At 42.6% G+C, this 24,019-nt stretch overlaps 1 protein-coding gene across 2 annotated transcripts in view; it reads right to left on the reverse strand.

Moving 5' to 3' along the window:
• Window positions 1-23,725, reverse strand: part of ADAMTS7 (ADAM metallopeptidase with thrombospondin type 1 motif 7) — a 96,451-nt gene extending 72,726 nt beyond the window's left edge. The window contains exons 1-7 of one of the 2 annotated variants that reach the window (XM_056571576.1): window positions 23,185-23,725; window positions 6,389-6,744; window positions 5,781-5,931; window positions 5,127-5,332; window positions 4,861-4,944; window positions 4,453-4,577; window positions 3,144-3,293 (exon numbers count right to left, since the gene is read on the reverse strand). In XM_056571576.1, coding sequence (XP_056427551.1) covers window positions 3,144-3,293; window positions 4,453-4,577; window positions 4,861-4,944; window positions 5,127-5,332; window positions 5,781-5,931; window positions 6,389-6,744; window positions 23,185-23,248 — 1,136 coding nt within the window. In that variant the 5' untranslated portion in view covers window positions 23,249-23,725. The remainder of the gene's footprint in view (window positions 1-3,143; window positions 3,294-4,452; window positions 4,578-4,860; window positions 4,945-5,126; window positions 5,333-5,780; window positions 5,932-6,388; window positions 6,745-23,184) is intronic. The other variant, XM_056571575.1, reaches the window with a different exon arrangement.
• Between the last annotated feature and the right edge of the window lie 294 nt (window positions 23,726-24,019).

Consider the following 24,019-nt stretch of genomic DNA (forward strand, 5'->3'; position numbering starts at 1 on the left):
CCAAAATAGTATGCCATGTGGGTTTTTTTTTGCTGTCCTGGCACCATAGGGGCTTCCTAAATGCGGCATGCCCCCAGAGCAAAATTTGCTTTCAAAAAGCCAAATGTGACTCCTTCTCTTCTGAGACCTGTAGTGCGCCAGCAGAGCACTTCTCACCCCCATCTGGGGTGTTTTCTGAATCGGGAGAAATTGAGCTTCAAATTTTGGGGGGTATTTTCTGCTATTACCCTTTTAAAAAATGTAAAAATTTTGGGAAACCAAGCATTTTAGGTAAAAAAAAATGTTTTTTTTTACATATGCAAAAGTCGTGAAACACCTGTAGGGTATTAAGGTTCACATTACCCCTTGTTACGTTCCACGAGGGGTCTAGTTTCCAAAATGGTATGCCATGTGTTTTTTTTTTGCTGTTCTGGCACCATAGGGGCTTCCTAAATGCGGCATGCCCCCAGAGCAAAATTTGCTTTCAAAAAGCCAAATGTGACTCTTTCTCTTCTGAGACCTGTAGTGCGCCAGCAGAGCACTTCTCACCCCCATATGGGGTGTTTTCTGAATCGGGAGAAATTGGGCTTCAAATTTTGGGGGGTATTTTCTGCTATTACCCTTTTTAAAAATGTAAAAATTTTGGGAAACCAAGCATTTGAGAAAAAAAAATTTTTTTTTACATATGCAAAAGTCGTGAAACACCTGTAGGGTATTAAGGTTCACTTTACCCCTTTTTACGTTCCCCGAGGGGTCTGGTTTCCAAAATGGTATGCCATGTGTTTTTTTTTTGCGGTTCTGGCACCATAGGGGCTTCCTAAATGCGGCATGCCCCCAGAGCAAAATTTGCTTTCAAAAAGCCAAATGTGACTCCTTCTCTTCTGAGACCTGTAGTGCGCCAGCAGAGCACTTTTCACCCCCATATGGGGTGTTTTCTGAATCTGGAGAAATTGGGCTTCAAATTTTGGGGGGTATTTTCTGCTATTACCCTTTTTAAAAATGTAACATTTTTGGGAAACCAAGCATTTTCCCAATCACCTGTGGGGTATTAAGGTTCACTTTACCCCTTGTTACGTTCCCCGAGGGGTCTAGTTTCCAAAATGGTATGCCATGTGGGTTTTTTTTTGCTGTCCTGGCACCATAGGGGCTTCCTAAAGGTGACATGCCCCCCAAAAACCATTTGTCGCTCCTTCCCTTCTGAGCCCTCTACTGCGCCCGCCGAACAATTAACATAGACATATGAGGTATGTGCTTACTCGAGAGAAATTGGGTTTCAAATACAAATAAAAATTTTCTCCTTTTTACCCCTTGCAAAATTCAAAAATTGGGTCTACAAGAACATGCGAGTGTAAAAAATGAAGATTGTGAATTTTCTCCTTCACTTTTCTGCTATTCCTGTGAAACACCTAAAGGGTTAATACACTTATTGAATGTCATTTTGAATACTTTGGGGGGTGTAGTTTTTATAATGGGGTCATTTATGGGGTATTTCTAATATGAAGACCCTTCAAATCCACTTCAAACCTGAACTGGTCCATAAAAAATAGCGAGTTTGAAAATTTTATGAAAAATTTCCAAATTGCTGCTGAACTTTGAAGCCCTCTGGTGTCTTCCAAAAGTAAAAACTCATAAATTTTATGATGCAAACATAAAGTAGACATATTGTATATGTGAACCCAAAAATGTTTTATTTTGAATATCCATTTTCCTTACAAGCAGAGAGCTTCAAAGTTAGAAAAATGCAAAATTTAGAAAAATGCAAAATTTTCATTTTTTTCATCAAATTTTGGGATTTTTCACCAAGAAAGGATGCAAGTTACCATAAAATTTTACCACTAAGTTAAAGTAGAATATGTCACGAAAAAACAATCTCAGAATCAGAATGATAACTAAAAGCATTCCAGAGTTATTAATGTTTAAAGTGACAGTGGTCAGAATTTCAAAAAACGCTCTGGTCCTTAAGGTGTAAAATGGCCTGGTCCTTAAGGGGTTAAAGAAAAATAAGTAGATAACTAATACAGATCAAGCAAATCCTTACATATAAAAGTAAAAAAGATCTGCTGGAAGCTGTAAATCACTGTCTATGTCAGTGTTTCCCAACCAGGGTGCCTCCAGCTGTTGCAAAACTACAACTCCCAGCATGCCCAGACAGCCGCTGGCTGTCTGGGCATGCTGGGAGTTGTAGTTTTGCAACAGCTGGAGGCACCCTGGTTGGGAAACAATAGTTTATGTAGAGGACAGGAGCTTCTTCAGGGTCCTGTACAGTACACACAGTGGGGGAGATTTATCAAACTGTGAGAGAAAAAATAGAGAAATTTTTCCACGGCAACCAATCACAGCTCAGGTTTCACTTTACCTCAGCTCGTTAGCTGAGCTGTGATTGGCGGCTGTGGGAAAATCTCTATATTTTCTCTCACACAGTTTGATAAATCTGGGCCAGTGTCCCAAATGGAGCCACCCTTACTTGATGTCCAAAAGGAGCAGCTAACCCCGGCACAGGTACGGAGTAGTACAGAACTTGTAGTTCCTCCCTGTACTGTAGGGGGTGCTACCAGACAGCCAGTCAGTGCATGTACTTCATTAATAGAGGTGATTTACCAGTAAAATGCCCATTCTGATTGGTCAGTTCTTCCAGTTGTGACACGTTTCGCAGATCTGGACTGTCTGTACATTGTATGTTGAGTCTGGTTTCAAGTTACAATGGTCCAGAAAAGACTTTTAACTGCAGACAAAGAAGTGTATAGTCCAGCTCACTCCCTCAGCCCGTCGCGCCAGGACAGGCGTGGGCAACACCGACTGGAACTGACAAGTAAAAGCAAAATGTCCAGCGCGAATATGAAGGAACTGGATGTTTATTCCAATAGCCAAAAAGACAAGGAGAACATGACAAGGTGACGCGTTTCGGTCCTAAGGCTGGACCTTAGTCATACCAACTGACTAAGGTCCAGCCTTAGGACCGAAACGCGTCACCTTGTCATGTTCTCCTTGTCTTTTTGGCTATTGGAATAAACATCCAGTTCCTTCATATTCGCGCTGGACATTTTGCTTTTACTAGAAAAGACTTTTGTATGTTGAGGCCATTGCAAGTTGAGGGATCACTGTAGATGATGTTAGATGTAGGTTGTAAGTCTTTGCTCTCAATCAAAATCTAAATGAAATGTTACCTGTGTCCTAATTCATGGGTGACAGTGAAGGCGGTTGGCAGACCTGTGTCTTCATTTATGTTACAACTGCGGTGTGGTTGGCACATTCCAGACACATGGGAAAGACCAAGAGTTTCACATGGACGATTCATGGAAGCACATATGTCTCTTCTGCAATTAAAATATAATTAAATAGTAAGTATAGTACTGAATACATATTTATGGATACATATATGCCCTATGAATGTGTACGTGGTGAGAATATACTAGGGGGTGTTGATAAGTATTGAGCCTTACCCAGAAAACATTGTGCTAGGAACTTATAAAGTGCAGGATGTAAAGGTCAATTTGTTTTTTTTTTATTCAATGGCGCAAAAATCAACGACCTATGATTTTAAATTATCTTTACTTTCCTAGTCCAAAGTGAACATGGCAGCACCTCCAGAAGAAGAGCATATGACCATAACCAAGTTCCTGTTTCTCCAAGGGAAAAGTGTGAAGCAGATCCATAATGAAATGTCACTAACGTTGGGTGACAGCAGCCCTTCATGTGCAACAGTAAAACATGTTGTCAATTTTAAAACTGGCCATTTCGGTGTTGAAAGTGAGAAACCCAGAGAAAGGCCTGTTTCTGTCTCTGTGTCTCCAAATGGGAAAGCTATCCAATATATGATCATGGAGGACTGCTGAATATCAGCCAAAGATATTGCTACATATCTGGGAATTTTTAGTAAGAGAGAGTTGGTGTTATTATCCACAATGACTTGGATTGGAGAAAGTCTACAGCAAAATGGATCCCAAAACTTTTGACAATGGAAAAAAAAAGAGGATAATGCCTTGTCACACACTGCAGGGGAAACAATGACAAAACCAACCTTCTTAGGCTTTCAAGGGATGTCCCATTTACCCTAATTGCCCGACATAGGTCCATGTCTTTGATCTGCTCCCCAATCTCAAAAAACACATAAAGGGACAACGTTTAGGGAGTGTTCCGGAGGCAACTAATGCTGCAAATGAGTGGTTATATCAGCATCATGGGGGACAAGATGTCTGATCGTGAGGGGTCAGGCCAGTGGAACTCCCATGATCTCTGGGCTGGCACCCTGGCGTTCTGAACATTTATGTTCAGAACAGCGGCTTCGGGCGGCCATGGTTGTGACATCAAGCCACGCCCCCTCTATTCATGTCTATAGGAGGAGGCGAGACAAGCATTAACATTTGGTTTATGCTGTGTTAGGTCACCAATTGGGTAATGTACTTTTGTTGTGATATACTATATGACTGAACACTGATGTTCACTCTGCTGTGGTAAATAATGTCATCTAGTGACCTGGTAAGAAGAACAGCAACATCATGATGTAAAGGATGCTCTTCACTTTTCATGTTCATGGCCTTCTGCCATTTGCAAAAACTGCGTAGAGAGTTGTCAGCATGATGGGAAACCTTCAGTTCCTCCTTAGGGATGAGAAGACCATGTCATATTAAAATCAAGAAGACCAGCCAACCTCTCCTTCCCACCTCTACTTCACTTTGGACAAATATATTTCATTCTACAGGTTTCTACAGTACCCTCGGCCTTCACTTCATTTCTTCAATCATATCACTTTTTACCCTTCCATCTTACACATTCTTGCAGCTACTCGACTACTCTCATCTCTCCAATGTTTACCTCCCTTTATTATCTTGTTCCACAGACCCAAAGGTGGTTGCATGTCAATAGGCTGTCTCTCCTTGTTACCTCATCGCTTTCCAGTAGAATCAGACGCACAACAACGATGTTTATCCTGTTCCCAATACTAGCATCATGGAAAAGCCCAGCTACCTATTAAAAAGGAATCAGTCAAGGGATATACATGTAAGATATATATATATATATATATATATGTATATATATATATATATATATATATATATATATATATATAGCAAGTTTTAAATAAACCATGGCTGAGACTCAGATATACCGTAGAAATAAAAGTTATATATATATTCAATTATCCTCACCATATTCATAATAGTCAGTACGTAGTTCTCTACATTGTTTTTTCCATGATATTCCACCATCTTGGGGTCAGCCACAACCAGGGTTTCCACCCACTTTTCCTTACTAATGGATCGTCGAGATATAGGTCGCTCTCTTCTTGCTCTTGCCTTTGTCTGCTCCCAGCGTTCCCTTCTTCTCTCCCACTTATCATGGCTGTCTGGATACTCTATAGTAACATGGATTGTAGATATTTATCAGTATTTTCCTATAATCATCATGTCTGACATTGTCAGAAATTGACAAGTTTAATATGCATTAAAGTATACAGGCAGCAGGTTTTTAGGGTATAAAGTAAGAGCATGGCTGTATAGGGCCCTTTCATCAGTTTCTAACTGGTGAAGGGCCAAAACTTTGCTGGGCTCTAGCAGCCAAGGGGAATGCCCAGAGGACTCCAAAGCCTAATTTGCATATATATCTAATATCTTGGCATTGAGGTGTCAATTAAACAATGAGAGGTATAAACTGATACAGGGTCAACGGCCATATACAGCCATGCCCTTACTGTATACCCTAAAAACCTGCGGACAGTAACATTTAACTGTGTAAAATCCCAATGTGAAGAGCCTATTGTACATGAACAAAGAATAAAGTTAGGATCTCTTAAGTTTTCTCACCCTTGACACCGCAGCTGTTGTACCCTGACTCCTGTCCATCAGCCAAGTGACGACGATAGATCCGATGAGGCATTCCTTCTTCTAAAGAGGGCACTTCTGTTGTCACTGGTTCTATCAGGAAATCCTCATGTTCCAACTGGAAGACACCTCTCTTACAAAAACAATTTAAGATTAAAAAAAAACACAAGGTTATATAGAACATTAAGTATTGTTATGGTCATTGCCGTAATCAACGGGTAATATATTTTTTTTTCCTGGGGGGCAAGGACTGATCTCTAGACCTGATCAATGACATGACAACATAAACAGATGTTTCAATGTGTCAGACCCAGAACACCTGGCAGCTTAGTCAGCCCTTAAACACTTTGTCTGACCTTGCACACCTGGGATTAGACATCCCTCACACATGTCAGACACTGCACACCTGGGAAACCCCTATCAGACACAGCAAATCCCATTCACTCAGGTATATAACTAACAATGAGATGCTGTGCAAAAAAATAGTTACCAGAACTTCTCATTTTGCCAATAGATTCCAAACATTTTTCAAAAAAGAAAAAAAAGATCCAATGACCACACAGCAATGAATACAATGGTTCTCCACTTACCAGACCGCTGCAGATACTGATGGCAGCATTTCCAACTTGATGGTGGTGGGTCTGTACCTCGCCCTGCATATGGCATGAGCTGGAAGGTTTACTGACAATACTTGACTCCCGGATGCCTCCATTACGCCACTCACTAACAAAGCCTGGGGCCAGCAGCTGGTGGTTCTGACTAAGGTTGAAAGTCAACTCAACTCCTTTGTACTTGATCCCATAGTAGGTAGAGGAACCAGTGCTTGAAGAAAGTCCCCTCTTCTGTAGATTTCGAGGAGTTAGGTCATAGGTTAGAAAACTACCATGTTCATCTACTCGGACAGGATGCACGATGTCTGCATCCAGGGAAAAGCTGAGAGGAATATCTGAGAAGACAAAAGTCGAGTCGATCATGATAATATTCAGTTTTTGTGTAATGCCCCATTTAATATTGTTATGTAATTACTTGTTATGTACTTTCATTATATCATCTTTACTGTGATCAATACCAACTGGCTGGGTAACCACCCCATTTTTTTATTGATTATTTCAACAAGTTAATGTAAAGTTAAGCTGTGTTTTCTTGTTTTTTTGCATATTAGGAATCTTTATTCTATAATATTTGAAAATGTGAACCTATGCCTGGTCACTAAATGTTCAAGACAAACCTAAAGTACGAATGTCTAATAAGGTGTAAAAAATATATGGTTTTGAGGGGATAGGTGAGAAAAACCATACAAATCTGACAAGTCATTTCCACCTTGATTCATTTTCCTACCAGACACCAGACATAAACTGGGTGTGGATTTGCATGAACAGTATTGTTACGCCGAGCGCTCCGGGTCCCCGCTCCTCCCCGGAGCGCTCGCTACACTCTCGCTACTGCAGCGCTCCGGTCAGATCCACTGACCCGGTGCGCTGCGATACCGCCTCCAGCCGGGATGCGATTCGCGATGCGGGTGGCGCCCGCTCGCGATGCGCACCCCGGCTCCCGTACCTGACTCGCTCTCCGTCGGTCCTGTCCCGGCGCGCGCGGCCCCGCTCCCTAGGGCGCGCGCGCGCCGGGTCTCTGCGATTTAAAGGGCCACTGCGCCGCTGATTGGCGCAAGTGGTTCTAATTAGTGTGTTCACCTGTGCACTCCCTATGTATACCTCACTTCCCCTGCACTCCCTCGCCGGATCTTGTTGCCATTGTGCCAGTGAAAGCGTTTCCTTGTGTGTTCCTAGCCTGTGTTCCAGACCTCCTGCCGTTGCCCCTGACTACGATCCTTGCTGCCTGCCCCGACCTTCTGCTACGTCCGACTTTGCTTCTGTCTACTCCCTTGTACCGCGCCTATCTTCAGCAGTCAGAGAGGTTGAGCCGTTGCTAGTGGATACGACCTGGTCACTACCGCCGCAGCAAGACCATCCCGCTTTGCGGCGGGCTCTGGTGAAAACCAGTAGTGACTTAGAACCGATCCACTAGCACGGTCCACGCCAATCCCTCTCTGGCACAGAGGATCCACCTCCTGCCAGCCGGCATCGTGACAAGTATATTGTTGGTATAGCTGGCCAGAAAAGGTGGAAATATATAAAAAATCGATTCTCTGTGTGAACAAGTATAATGGGGTCAAGATTACTTAAAGGAAATGTGTCATCAGAAGATGAATCGAAATTTTAGAATATTTTGGTGATTGGTGATTTTTTTTTTTTTTTTAATTTTCCATTTAACTATTTATGTTATAAAATAATCCTAAATTATCAATTTTTTTGTCTGGCCACTAAACCTAATAATAAGATGATACTTCCTGTTCTGTAAAGATCATTTTTCAGCATAATCCTCCTTATCATCACAGATAGGATTACAGTAAGAGATAACACAAGTATATAGATAAGATGGGATCAGGCCATTCACAATGGCCTCTGCACCTGTCAAAACTTTTTTTTTTTTAAATGATAGGGACACTTTAACAATACAAAACATTTCAGGGACAGGAAGACAAAGGGAAAGTTAGAATATCTCTCCAATGGCAAGACACTAAGTTAGTGGTACTGGGGGTTACTTTCATTCACCCTTAAATTTTCAGAAGACAGGTTGGAACTCCTGCTTGATAGTAGCTACCATTTCCTGCACTGATTGCAGCCCGATTACTTAGTAGTGATGCCTCAGCAACACAATAAAATAACCTCAAAGATCAATAGCTCTATTGGAACTCAGGGAGGGCACTAAGTCTGAATCTATGTCAGGTCTTTGTATAAAGTAGTATTTGCCGAAGACACTACTACAATATTTATTCATCTTGGCAATAAAGCTGTTTCTGTTCTCACTGGGATTGCCTAAAACTATTTTCTATGACTCATGACAAGAGAGGAGATTACTGGGGCTTCCTCACATTATGTAACCTTCGTCGTGAGGCTTTGGTGATCCAGGATTTATAGCCACTGTTTTTGCGTATCATGAGCCATAAAGTTCTTCCCTAATAAATCCCATGATCTTTTTTCCTATTTTTCCCAAGAGAGGCTTTAAAAAAATTGTCCTGCAACCTTTTGTAGTCTGTGTATTCCCATCTCTGGGATCCTGTGGGACTGCTCAGTCCTCCCTTCCCCCTCAGGCACTAATCGGAGTCCACAACAATCCAAGTCCCATGTACAGCTGCCGCACAGCTGGTCTGAGAAGAGCCAGCTGACCATCTACATCTATGGCCCAAATGTGGACTATTAGGAATAAACAATAACAAACAGAAAGAATGCATCATACATAACCCCTGTGCACCCTTTGACTAGTCTTGGGAGGTAAAGATACTTCATATATTAGGGGTTGTTATATTCAATCTAAGCACATATATCTAAATTCTGTTTTCCACCAGTATGCACCTGTTTCTTGCAAAATTTTGAAACTAAAGTTTGTCCCCAGAGTCAGCTGTATGGAAACCAATGTGATTCCACAGATATTGGCTGGGGGCATCTAAAGAAATCTTTCTTCTAGTTTTAGTGTTTAGTTCGACACACACTTATACTACAACCATGGAAACCCCTTCATAACTGAGACATTCCTGAGGGATACTCCTCTTCTAGTGACCGTGTATTACTGGATACAAGATAAAAGCTCCATAATGGAAAAAAATATGCTGGCAAAAGTATTGATAAAGCAGTGGTAGATATGTACATAACTGGTAAGGATGGTGATAATGAAAGTTGGTGTAAATAACAAGTGCGAAAGACCAATAAACTCATTACACATTAAGTCACTTACCAACTATCCACAGGATAAGGAATAAGTCTCAGATCGTGGGTCTGACCCCCGGGACCTCCAGGATCTTGAGAATTGAGACCTATGTTGAACATCTGAATGGAGAATACCTGCTACAGCTCCATTTATTGTATATGGAGCTGCCAAAGATAACCGAATGTTGTACTCACTCGCAACGCCATTCCAAAGAGCAACTCAGGTCCCCTTTCTTTAGATCCTGGAGGTCCCAGCGGTCAGACCCCTGATGTGAAACTTATTTCCTATCCTGTGAATAAATGTTTTAACTTGGAATACCCCTTTAGCCCATTGATATCAGGTTGAAGGGCTATTCTAGCAGGGCAAAATTTGTTAAAATGGAATCAAGGTGTTTAGAATTAAAATACAAAGCATACATATCTACTCCAAACCTCTGCAGCAGCCTTTCCTATTACACATGTCTAACCCCCATAAAAATGAGCTAAACACATAAATGCCATACAGCACTTTTTTCCTACAACAGTTGATCCACAACTTATCCCTAATACTCTTTTTTTTATTGTCCGTTTGTGACTGTAGCCCTATGAGGTTAGTTTCTGCCCATATTTGCTAATGTGGTTAAAACTTTTTTTTTTTTTTTTTTTTACTTTTGTAAGATTTATATAGTCTTTCCTTCTATTACTGTTGCAGCTGACCTTTTCGTTTTGTTTTTCCCAATCTCTCTCACATGAACAACCAGCTTTTGTACACATCCAGGCCTGATGGAATTTGAAGCAGTCTACTCAAAGATACATCCGCAAATGCAAAGATTCTGCAATTGTCTTAAAGGGGTACTCCGGTGGAAAACTTTTTTTCTTCTTCTTTCAAATCAACTGGTGTTAGAAAGCTAAAAAGATTTGTAAATCTTAATCTGTCCAGTACTTATCAGCTGTTGTATGCTCCAGAGGAAGTTGTATAGTTCTTTTTAATCTGTTCTTTTCAGTGCTCTCTGCTGACACCTCTGTCCGTGTCAGGAACTGTCTGGAGCAGAAGAAGTTTGCTATAGGAATTTGTTCCTACTCTGGACAGTTCCTGACATGGAAAGGGTGTCAGCAGAGAGCACTGTGGTCAGACTGAAAAGAACAACTCAACTTCCTGTGGAGCATACAGTAGCTGATAAGTACTGGAAGGATTAAGATTTTTTTAATAGACGTAATTTAGAAATCTGTTTAACTTTCTGGAACCAGTTGACTTGAAAAAAATTGTTTTTCACTGGAGAACCTCTTCAGGCTAAGTTTCCACTTGGTTTTTTTCTGGCAGTTTTTGGAATACTGCCACTGCAGTTTTCGAGCCAAAGTCAGAAGTGAATCCATAAGGGAGGAGAAGTGTAAGTCCTTCCTTTATACGTCCTATTCCTTTTGAATACACGTCTGACTTTGGCTCGAAAACTGCAGTGGCAGTATTCCAAAAACTGCCAGAAAAAAAAAACAGGTGGAAACTTAGCCTTAGGGTGCATTCACACGGGCGTATTTGTCAGCGGATCCGCAGCTGCGGATCCGCTGACAAAGGCCCCTAAAGTGCTGCCCTCTTTGTGCCAATAGCGGCAATCTGCCGCTATCAGCAGACACACTGTGATGTGCGAGTTACCCTGCAGTGTACTCGCACACATCGCGCCCGCTCTCTGTGTAGCTCAGGGAGCCGGGGGAGCGGCCACGATGTGCGGATACACTACAACTCGCACTTCACAGTGTGTCTGCTGGTAGCGGGGGATTGCCGCAATTAGCAGGCACAAAGAGGGCAGCACTTTAGGGGCCTTTGTCAGCGGATCTGCAGCTGCAGATCCACTGACAAATACGCCCGTGTGAATGCATCCTTAAGCTTTACTACTTAAGCTTTACTAGAAGCCTTTTCAAAAACCACAGCGGCTCATCACTTTTTGCCACATTTGAACTGTTGATATATATTAAGATATTAGTAAAGACAAAGTGTAATAGTCAAAAATAATAGACACAAGAAGAATTATCTAAAATGATAAATCAATAAATAATGATGATGATGTTAACAATAATGAACATGTGCTGCTATCTTTAGATACTATGGCCAAGATTTACTATGGCTGCATTGTCAAACCTTTTGTCCCCAATGCACCAAAATTGGAGAGACACATTTATTTTTTATTTCGCAGAGCGCTAAAGAGAATAGCTGCTTGACAAGAGATCATGGCTCAAGAAAGGAAAATAATTGGTCTTAACTTACACTAGACACCAGATCCCAATAACCAGGTCCAAGAGTTGGAGCCTTGGGTTATGTTCACATATTTTTTTAATCTGATACTGAGGTCTTAAGAAAGGGCTTCTTTTTCAAAAGACCACTCCCCACCTTATTCCTCTCTTAACACCTCTTTAACCTCTTAAAGGGTTATCCAGTTATTTAAAACTTATCCTGTGGATAGGGTACAAGTATCCGACTGCAGGAGGTCCAACTGCTGAGACCCCTGGCTCTTCCTACAGGTGGGGCAACAATGCAGCTGGTAATTGACTGAGTGGGCCTAGTGCTGAGACTAGTAAGTCTTGTGAGGTGGGAGTTGGCGCACTCATCGGGGAGAGCCAAGCCCCATACTAAAGATCCCGGGGGTGCCATCAGTTGGACCCCCATGATCGGACAGTGATCACTGTTTTTATGAATGGATAAACCCTAGACAGGCCATGGATTGTTTTTGCAGGACAAAATATACTGTTCAGATGCACTCTTCACCATATATTGTAATGCAAAACAAAAAAATATTTGTGGGGTTAAATAGAAAAAAAACTATAGAATTCAAAACCTCTCATTAACTTGATAAATTGTATAATCCTCCAAGTTCACTCCCCCCATCATGATAAACCACCCCTGCCTTTATTTTTTAGTTTTCTATTGCTCTGTATTTTCTGCTCAGCCTCTGGTTTAGGTTCACAGACCGAGAAGGGGTGTTATCCATCAGGTGTGACATCATCTGAAGCCATACTGGGAAGAACTTCCTCCATTAGGCTAGGTTTCCACACAGGTTTTTCTTTAGCGTTTTTTGGAAAACTGCCACTGCATTTTTTGAGCCAAAGCCAGAAGTGGATCCAGTAGCAGGGAGAAGTACACACCCTTCCTTATATTTTCCATTTCTTTTTTTATACATTTCTGACTTTGGCTCAAAGACTGCAGCGGCAGTTTCCAAAAAACACCAAAGAAAAACCTGTGTGGAAACCTAGCCTTACTCTGCTACCAATTGCCAGTGTGCAGTTTAGTGTGAGAGGAGCTATGGCTGGATAAAGCTGGACACACTCCTCTCAGCACTCTAGGCTGCATTTCCTGTGTTTGGACTTCTGCCAGGCCAGCAGGAGTCCAAAGTATGTTGAAAAGATGGGGGGAAATGTGCTCTGGAGAAGTAGGGAGACACCTAGTGGCAGGTTTTTTAAACACAAATAAAACATAGAAATTTTTATTTTTTTTAAACAAAGTACATTAGAAAGATTTTTTTTATTTACCATAAGGAGTGCAATAGCAAAAATTAGTTTTAATGAGAGTGCCCATTTAAGCAGGGGAAGAGCTCAGGGCAACTTTCTGTTAATGTAGTATGCTGCTAGTGGTAAAGTATGGTGCCAATATTGACTAAATATGTTTTTCTGCCTGTTGGCAATTTATCAGGTGGGACAGGGGGCAGGACCAATTGCTATTCCTGCTAGGCCCTCCCACCACAGTGGCCCCATAGCAGCTGCATGGTCTACCTTCTTAGGCAGTATGTCACTGATGGGAAAAGGTCTGCCATCTCACATGTAGTTTACTATCATGGCCATGATTGTACCAGCTATAAAATTAGGTGCAAATGAATTGATCTGGGCCATTTATGTACCAAAAATGGCAGTTTTTGCCGTTAGCAGTAGGGAATGCAGAGGTAGCAGGTGCAGCTACATCCCTGTGTCTGTAGAAACCTCTCCCCCATATAAGAAGACACCGGTATTATAAATTTAGTTAGATGTTTTTTCCAATTCTTATTACATGGTGAAACCTTTTTTGGTAATAGCCATTTTGGTTTTCTTTTTACTACCATTAGTTTTATGATCACTAAAAAAAATCTGACATTTACTATTCTGTCATTTACAAGGGTCATCTTTATTTCAAGTAAGAAAAAGCTAAGAGTCTAAAGAATCTAAAAATATCTCCCGCATATATAGGACACACCTGAGTTCTTGGGACTGCTACTTTTTCCCACTAGAATTCTTTATTTTACCTTACTTCCTCTCTCAGAACAGATATTCCTTAAAGGGGTTATCCAATGAACAAAATAAAAAATAAAAAAACTCAGATCAGCTACATGCAGAAAAATGTATACGTTTAAAATTGTCATCTTTTGACCCCTATAACTTTTTTATTTTACTGTGTATCGGGCGGTATGAGAGCAAATTTTTTGCGCCGTGATCTGAAGTTTTTAGTGGCACCATTTTTGTATTGATTGGACTTTTGATTGCATTTTTATTCATTATTTTATTATATAAAAAGTGACCAAAAATATATTATTTTGGACTTTGGATTTTTTTTTTTTGCGCGTACGCCATTGACCGTGCGGTTTAATTAATTATATATTTTTATAGTTCGGACATTTAGGCACGCAGCGATACCACATAGGTTTATATTTATATATATTTACGTTTTTATGGGCAAAGGGGGGTGATTTGGATTTTACACTTTTTTTTTGCAGTGTTATAGCTCCCATAGGGGGCTATAACACTGCACAAACTGGTTTTATACACTGTTCACTGCAAAGCCATAGCTTTGCATTGATCAGTGTTATCGGGGGTTGATTGCTCAAGCCTGTTTCTCAGGCTTGGAGCAATCAATCGCTGAACGGAAGGTAAGAGGACCTCCACTCGCGTCCCAGCTGATCGGGACACCGCATTTTCACTGCCGTGGTCCCGATCAGCCCCACTGAGCAGCCGGGAAGCTTTTAATTTCGTTTTAGACGCGGCGTTCAACTTTAAACGCTGTGTAAAGGGTTAATAGCAGGCAGCACCGCAATCGCTGCCACACGCTATTAGCCCCAGGTCCTGGCTTCAGTTACATGCCGGGACCGACCCGATATAACACGGGGTCACCTTGCGTTATATTGCGTTATATTGCCGGCCACTCTATGCTCACTTCCTCCTAACTGCCATTTTCTTCCCCAATCCCTTGGCCCCAACCCTCAGAGTGTTACTAAGCAACCATTCTCATCCTGCTTCCATCTTCTGTACTATATAGCAATGGTTCACAAAATGGGTGCCTCCATCTGTTGCAAAACTAAAACTCTCAGCATTCCCAAAAAGTCCATCTGTAAACCCCCTCACTTCCTCAGAGTAATCAGATCTTTCTTGTGTGCCGTTGCTTCTTGGGGCGTGGCTTACATTGACTCAGAGACCGCATAAAAGTCACATGACTCTGTCTCCAAGGGTGGGGGCCAGAGGCAGTTAGGGGAAGAAAGCCGAGACAAAGTGGACGCAGTATGGCTCATTTTCCTGCATTTCGCACATTTTGTGCTTCATATAGTTCTGCAATGGAGCATTACTTTTAAATACTTGCTTAGGAAGATATATTTATCATTACATGAGGGAATTAAATAAATGATATTTTACTTAACTGAACTACCCCTTTAGACTACAGCAATATTCACTGGAGTGAGTGTTAGATAATTTTAACTCCAGCATTGAGGAGCAACAATTATTAATATAATATAGTAAAAAACTGTTAAAAGTAATACTACTAAAGCATACCAATGCTAGCTCTCATTCTTTTCCATTTTGTAAGTTTTAACCAAATAGATGTAAAAAATTTTTTCACTAGGAATGTAATAATGATGGCCTATCCTTAGGATCAGTATCTGATAGGAGAGGGTCTGACTTACCTCCCTGACTGCCCATCAGCTGAATAAGGGGACTGCAGACTCCAGGGAGCATTGCCAGCCTTAGCTACATGCAACCCATGCAGTCACACAGGGTGCCAGCTGTGGGAGGGGCAAATACAGGTTGGGTGCAACTTACTATACCCACTATCAGGGCTGCCATCTGAAATTTTGGCCTTACCCCCCCCCCCCCCCCGACCTCTCCCCACCTGTGCGCCATCCCCCCCCCACCCCCCCCCTGGTCCAAGAAAAACTAAAGCCCTTTAGTTCAATGAGGAAGGAAGGAGGAAATATTATCACCATACTTATTACCATCATACTGTTACTGACCAAATCCTGTAAACTGAGATTAATATTACCAATAATACCACTATACAAGGAGGAATATTATCACCATATATATTATAACATGTAATCACCATATATATTATAACATGTAATCAACCGATCAGTTGGCAAGGAGGCCGGTTAAGGGCCCTCCCGCCATCCACTTAGCTGATCGGGACTTTTGCCGTGGATATCCCGATCAGCTCCACTGAGCTACCGACACTGTTAACTCCAGAATTTAAACATTTTGAATATGGCATCTAAAGGGTTAATGCTGCGCATCAGCCCATTTGGGGATGCCCTGCATTAACCAGGGGTCCTGACTGCTGATAGCAGTCAGGACCTACTGGGTATGAAGTGTGCTCAGCTCGTGAGTGCGCTTCAAACTGGGGGAGTAGGACCAGGGCGTACAGGTATGGCCTTGGTTCCTAACAGGTTATGCAATATATGTTATATTTTAGTCGGTCGGTGTTGTTTCATATTGTTTGGGTAGGCCCCACTGTTAAAGGAGTACTCTAGTGCCGACTATTCCTCCTCCGTTGTGCCCGAACTGAAAACTAAAATTAAAATAAACTTTCACTCACCTTCCTCCGTTCCTCTGGACAGTCCTCCGGTCCCTGATCAGCTGATCAGTCCTCCGGTGCCATCTTCTTCCTTCTTCCTGTGTACAGATTGTCACACGGCGCTCAGCCTATCACTTGCCGCAGCGATGTTCCACCTCGGCCGGTGATAGACTGAGCGCCGTGTGACAATCCGTGCACAGGAAGAAGGTTGAGACCGGAAGACCAATCAGCTGTAGCAGCGCTCAGGCGGAAAGGGAGAAGGTGAGTGAAAGTTTTTTTTGTTTTTGTTTTTCAGCCTGTGCACAACGGAGGAGGAATAGTTGGCACTAGAGTACTCCTTTAATAGTTGCCCCCATTAAGGAGGCAACTATTAACAGAGGGGCACACCTAAACTTTATGGGGGTAGCTATTAGAAGAGGGGCCTACCCAAACTTTATGGGGGCCCCATATAGTTTGGGTAGGCCCCCATGTTTAAGTTGCCCCCATATAGTTGTTGTAGGCCCTTCTTAAAGGGGCCTACAACTATATGAGGGGGCAACTATTAGCAAAAAAAGGCCTACAAAAACTATATGGGGGCAACTTGCCCCCATATAGTTGTTGTAGGCCCCTTTCTGCTGCTAATTCTTGCCCCTATATAGTTGTAGGCCTCAGTCCTTGCCCCCCAGACTGCAGGCCACACCAGATAGTTCTCTCCCAGCTCCAGTCATCTATTTTTTTTATCCTTTATTTTACTTAATAACATCTGCTCTGTGCAACTGTGCTGGCTCACCATCCGCCTCAGGGCAGGCTCTTCCTTTGCGCTTCTCCGCTCTGTCAGACAGACTGCTGCTGCACACCGCTGCGCTGGACTCCTCTTTAGGACTCTGCCACAGCGCTTCTGCGGTCACGTGACGTCAGGGCCGGCGTCAGCTGCTGCTGTTTTAAAGAGACAGTGGCTGCCAGCCCCGGAGGTGCGTCACCGCTGCCGTGTGTGATCTGTGACAGAGTACAGTCAGTCAATCAGTCAGTGTACAATGTGTCGGCCCAAGCAGTCAGTGAGTGACAATCACTCACTGACATTGAAAAAAACTCCGGTCCGGGCCCCTTACAGGGGTATCGGTTGTACCCCCTTGATGGTGCCCTGCCCACTGCCCTCTATGCCCTGCATCTGCCGGAGACAACAAACTTACTGTAAGGGCGCGTTCCCACCTGGCGTATACGCAGCGTATTTCATGCTGTGCAAAACTTATGGCAGCAGCGGGAAATACGCTGAGTATTCCTCGCTCACACAGGGCTTTCCGGCGGCAGCCCTATGTGTGCAGTGAGTTTTGGAGGCGGAGCCGCGCATCGGAGTCAAGTCGGCACTAACTCACTACACGCATAAGGCTGCCGCCGGAAAGCCCTGTGTGTATAGTGAGCGAGGAATACGCAGTGTATTTCCCGCTGCTGCCATAAATTTTGTGCAGCTTGAAATATGCTGCGTATATGCCAGGTGGTAATGCACCCTAAAAGGGGATAGTTCACTCCAGATCTTGGGAAAGATTAATCAACATTTGTGTAGATGAAGAGTGATGCAGTTGCCCATAGCAAGCAATTAGATTTAATTTTTCAGAGGCCTTTTTAGGGTAGGGTCACACGTAACGGATCCGCAGCGTATTTCAAACTGCGGATCTGCCGATGACCCAACCCTATAGTGTGCCTCCAGCTGTGTCCCCCTTTGTCGTGCTCACAGCCACACGGGCCTGCGAGTCGACCACGCGGAGCGACCGCGATTTCTGAGTACACTGCACCTGCGTCTATATTAACATTAAGAAGTCAGGACAAACTTTAGTGTGTGATGGCACTGGGGCATCACAAACACACACTGCTGATTCACTAGTACAAAACCCAGCAGGCAGCAGGTCATCTCATTTTGGGATTTAATTCATTAAATTGGGGCACCGAGGCATTGACCTTAATAGGGCAATAAATGACAAATTGGCATAGAATCCAGTGCCTTCCTAGTGCCCATGCCATGTATTTCCCCTTCAGTATTCTTTTGTTTGGGACCACCTCCCCTTATACCTATTTGCCATTAATTGTCTTTTTAGCCGTTGTTCACATCATGTTAATGAACTCATTAAAAGCTCCCCTTGCACACATTACAGCTTTGTTAATACTACGGTCACAAGCCCCTAGACCACAAGGGATACTGACACTAACACCTTTACTGCGATAGACCACTAGGGATACTGGCATTCACTGCACTAGGCCACTGGTGAAATAGACATTAAAGGAGTAGTCCAGTGGTGACTCAGTGGTGAGCAACTTATCCCCTATCCTAAGGATAGGGGATAAGTTGCAGATCGCAGGGGGTCCGACCGCTGGGGCCCCCTGCGATCTCCTGTACAGAGCCCCGACAGCCCGAGGGAAGGGGGCGTGTTGACCTCCGCACGAGGCGGCGGCCGACACGCCCCCTCAATACAACTCTATGGCAGAGCCGAAGCGCTGCCTTCGGCAATCTCCGGCTCTGCCATAGAGATGTATTGAGGGGGCGTGTTGGCCGCCGCCTCGTGCGGGGGTCGACACCCGCTATCTCGGCGGAGAGCCGGGGGCCCCGTACAGAGAGATCGCAGGGGGCCCCAGCGGTCGGACCCCCGCGATCTCAAACTTATCCCCTATCCTTAGGATAGGGGATAAGTTTTTCACCACTGGACTACCCCTTTAAAGGGAACCTGTCATCAGTTTTATGCTGCCCAAACCACAGGCAGCATAAAACTGCCCTGTGACTTGTTACCCGGGTCTTGGGGCATTTTTCTGCATTTTTATACCCTGAAACCTTTTCTAATTACACTCTGCCATTATAGCTTTCCATCAAAAGTATACACTGGAGCTTCACAATGAAAAAGAATGGGGGGAACCCAAAGGGTATTTTGCACAGGGTACCATACAGCCTAAGGCCAGCCCTAGTTGTGTCCCCTTCATTGTTTACCAGACATTGTACACTACAGTAGATTTAATTGTGGTTGTTCCAAAAGAACTGAGTAAAGGACCAGGCACCACCACTACCAAAACTACACACGGATTGAGCCATGTGAAGGATCTTTGAACGAGTGCTAAACGCTGTGATCCTGTCAGACCATGTACAAAGGCTTTTAAATAGAGGCACAGAATATGGGATTAGGAGATGATCGAGTGTTTTCTCTATAGTCAGCCGATCACTGGCACTTTTATACAGGCAATTATGAGGAATGAGTATTCCCATAAATGCTCATTCTCCCTATAACTTGCCCATGTAAAAGGACCTTTCCCTTTGCCATAGGAATGCTCAGGAAAGAGTTTTTCAATGTGTGTGACCAAATGCAACTCCAACGTAGCAAGCACCAAAAACCAGAACTACTGAAATAGGATTCTTGCATGACTATAATGGTTAAGTGATATTTTCTTATCACTGTTCATGAGTACGGTTTAAAAAAAAACTGCACTAAAATAGAACAACAAATTGAGTTTGACATCTCTATAGACACCGCACAAGTAACCCTGTAGCCTGGGTCTCCTGGAGGATCTGTAGGCCCTGTACATTCATGATCATACAGTTTGGGGGAGATTTATCAAAACCTGTCCTGAGAAAAAGTTGTTCAGTTGCCCATAGCAACCAATCAGATCGCTTCTTTCATTTTGCAGAGACCTTGTTAAAAATGAAAGAAGCCATCTGATTGGTTGCTATGGGCAACTGGGCAACTTTTCCTCTGGTCAGGTTTTGATAAATTTCCCCCTATATGTTCCTGGCATCATCATATCTGTAAATTTATAACCACAAACATCATAAGGACAACAGGAGTATAGCTATAAAAAAAAGGGTGCATGGGTAGCCAATGTGCCTAGCATATGGTAAATGGGGCACATTATTACAGATATTGCATTGGGAGCCAGGAGCTTTTAAGTTCCCTCTATGCTATAAGGTGAATGCTGAGTGGACACTTACGCTGATATTTATCATTGTCTTTAGACTGCTTTTTGTATCTAGAAAAGGCGCAAAAAAGGCACAAGTTAATTTGCGCCTTTTTGGCTCCTTTTGGTTTACACATTTCTGCTGAATTTGGGTTGCAATCCCCTGATTTTGGCAATACACGTGATATTGAAGGGTTTTATGAACTGCGCCCTTTTGTGAAAATGCGCAAAAAAAGGTGCAAAATCACTGAAAAGTCTCTAAAACTACACCAGCCCAGACTTAGCTTAGCTTTTTGGTGTATGTAAAGAGAGAAATTTCAGAAAATGTGACCTGCACAAAATGTATAAAATGCTCGGAGACCAGTTAATAAATTTGGCGCTCCTACACATTACAGCACACAAAAAAAAAAAGGTGTGAAAAATAAACATTAGAATTTAAAGGAGAACTCCAGAATATAAAAATTGTCCTCCATACTGCCGGCAGTAAAAAAAATAAAGATGTACATACATTCCTTCGCTCCCGCTGGGCATCCGGTAACCGGCTCTGGTCTCCGCCGCGATCCTCTTTCTGGTTGCTGGTGGTCGGCAAGTCATACTGCACTCAGCCAATCACCGGCCAGAGTGAAGTCCCGAATCGGCCAGCGATAGGCTGAGCAGTGTGACTTTTTCAGCTCCGGCAGCAGGTGCCGGTGTAGTGAAGAATTGTGTGTCTTGAAGCGTTCTCACACTGCCGCTCCGCCTATCGCCATCAAGTCAGGACTTCGCTGCGGCCGGTGATTGGCTGAGCACAGTATGATTCTCCGACCACCAGCAACCAGGAAGAGGATCGCAGCGGAGACCAGAGCCGGTTACCGGAGGCCCCGGGGGAGCGAAGGAAGGTATGTACATCTTTATTTATTTACTGTTGGCAGTATGGGGGACAATTTTTATATTCTGGAGTTCTCCTTTAAGAAAGCTACCCTTGCAAAGATCCACCATCCACTAGGCAAGATAGGAACATAAGACTTGGCATACTGTATTATTTTACTGGCTACTGCATTATTACAATATTCTACGTCCTTCTCTGAACTATTCCACCATCCACCTTGGGCAGGGGATCACTATTTCACTCCCACAGTGATGTCACTCATTTGGTTGCCAATAGTGTTTTTCCTATAGATAACATGCCATCACACACACGTAAAAAGAGATATGGTAGGGGACCGGAACAGTGACAGTGGGAAATTCTGTAGGAATTCTGCAAGTATATTGAGAAACATTTTGAGCAAGCTGTACAACAATACACACCATTGCATGTTCCAGTGTTTCCCAACCAGGGTGCCTCCAGCTGTTGCAAAACTACAACTCCCAGCATGCCTGGACAGCCGAAGGCTGTCCAGGCATGCTGGGAGTTGTAGTTTTGCAACAGCCGGAGGCAACCTGGTTGGGAAATACTGGCATGTGCATATATAACTAGTGATGAGCCGGATTGCCCATATTCGAATTCGCAATATTTCGCGAATATATAGATGAATATATTCACGAATTTCACGTATTCGTTATATTCGCATATGTGAATATTCGCATATTCAAGGAAGAAAACAGTGAGGGGGTGGGCAACTTTACTATTGGTTGCGAGGGATGTTGTTGATAACCTCTGACAAGTGTATTTGCATCATTCTAATTGGCCCAAAGTGAAAAGAAGGAATATGCAAATATTCACATATGCGGAAAAAAAGTGAATATTCGGAATTTCGAATATATAGCGAATATATTCGCAATATTCGCGAATTCGCAAATTTGCGATAAAAATTCGAAATGCGAATATTCGCGCCCAACACTAAATATAACCTGCAACTATATCTCACCAGCTGGGAGGTCCCAGTTGCTGGAATACTATGGGATGTTATTTTGGCACACACATTTGTGGCATTTGCAATAACATTTGTTCTGTAGGAACAAAATAGTGTAACACAGACAAATGTTATTGACAAACTGAAAAGAAGTATATACTTATCCTGTATATATATATATATATATATATATATATATATATATATATATATATATACATACATACTATGACATTTACCATTCACCAATTAAATTAAGCTCATAAGATCTATAGTTCTGTGACTATTGTGGAAGTTTAACTCCCTCTGTATCATACTAACCACTGGCTTACAGGAGCAAAAGCAGATGGGGTTTCCTTGTTGTAGAGAAGATATCTAGGATATGCACTTTCATCATTTTCTGCACTTTCATCATTTTCTGCGCTTTCATCATTTTCTGTGTATGGTAAGTGCCATACAGTCCACAGCTGAGTTTACACACAGCAATGTTGCACCATAATCAGAGGAACTGTATTTATACACAGATCTTTTATACCAATCTTGGAGAATTTTTTTTCTTAAATATTATAATTGTTGGGAAATTAAAAAGAAACAGAAATATTTTTTTGTATTTTTGGATATTTTTGGAATCGTGTCCGGCTGTTTAGATAAGTTATAAAAGCACATCAACCATAAGTAAGTACCAAAATGTGCAATTTTGCAGGATTGCATTGTCGTCACAATGTTATTTTTCAACTTTGCCGATAAATAATATTATAATAAAAATAATATTCCTAATCTCTGATTCAGACTGTCAAACAAGACCTGTGTTTCTTCAGGCGATGATAACTGATAGGGTTAATGGAGTAGAGTCCCTAGCAGTGTGTGGGCAGAGCCATGATGTACAAGGAGACCCTGCTAATGTTTAACCCTTCTTTGAACAATTACTATTACGGTTACTTTTCCTCCATATTATTTCATTTGACCTGACAACAATTCTAGGTTCTGTTAGTACAGATACAGTACTCAAGACCTTGTCATTCTTGTCAGAAGAGCTAACACTCCAATCTTTGAAGAATGTCCTGCAGAAGGAATCAATCAAACCTTCACCAAACTATGAAAATACTAACCTGGAACAAGTAGGGTGACCTCTTGCACAACTGAGCAGAGCAGGAGCAGGAGGAGATGAAGCATCTTGAGGTTGCAGGTTGGTGCTTTTATCAATGGATGGTTTGGGACAGCATGGTACTGTAGTGGTCCAGATGTCAGGGCAGAGTTCCAGTATGTGTGTGTGGATACAATGTGTGATAGATTGGATGTTTGTACTTATGTGTCTGTGCTGGAATGTTTACAGTGCTTTGTGATCTTCTATTTATACATGTGCTCTTTGTTAGTGTGATGTGCAGGGTAATGTTTGCATTGGGCAATGGGAGGGATCATTTCTTGCTAGGTCCCTGTCTCTTGCACCAATGCATCTGGGTATCTTCTCTGTCCTCTGGTGACACAATGTATCCAACATCCAGGAGATTCTCCTACTCTTTTGTCTCTTGTCATCTGTTTTTTGTCTAAGTCTCTCAAGTTCACAGACCCTCCTCCTGTAGCCCAATCTCCCCTCCTCTTGCACTGCCTCTTCTCCCTTGTCCTTCCCACACTCCTAGCTTTTCTTGTCCTTCATCTGCCCCTCTCTGCTGCCCCCTTTTCATCATACAGTTTCTTTGTGATTGCTAATAGTATACATGCCATGCACTATTAACTCATTTTCTTTATCTACCATGCTAAGTGCAAGTTCTCCAACTGACTAGTATAAAAATCAAAGATAATAGCTGATAAATTACTATTCTCTTCCTTTTTGGAAACATCAGTCCTGCCATAGTAGCTGACAGATGCTTCAGTCCTGTACTCTGCTGCCATCTAGTGTTAGTTTATGGAAAAATCTCTACTGCTTGATAAAATGCGTAAGGATAG

The sequence above is a fragment of the Hyla sarda genome, chromosome 4, assembly GCF_029499605.1.
Source record: "Hyla sarda isolate aHylSar1 chromosome 4, aHylSar1.hap1, whole genome shotgun sequence".
NCBI classification, from domain to species: Eukaryota; Metazoa; Chordata; class Amphibia; order Anura; family Hylidae; genus Hyla; species Hyla sarda.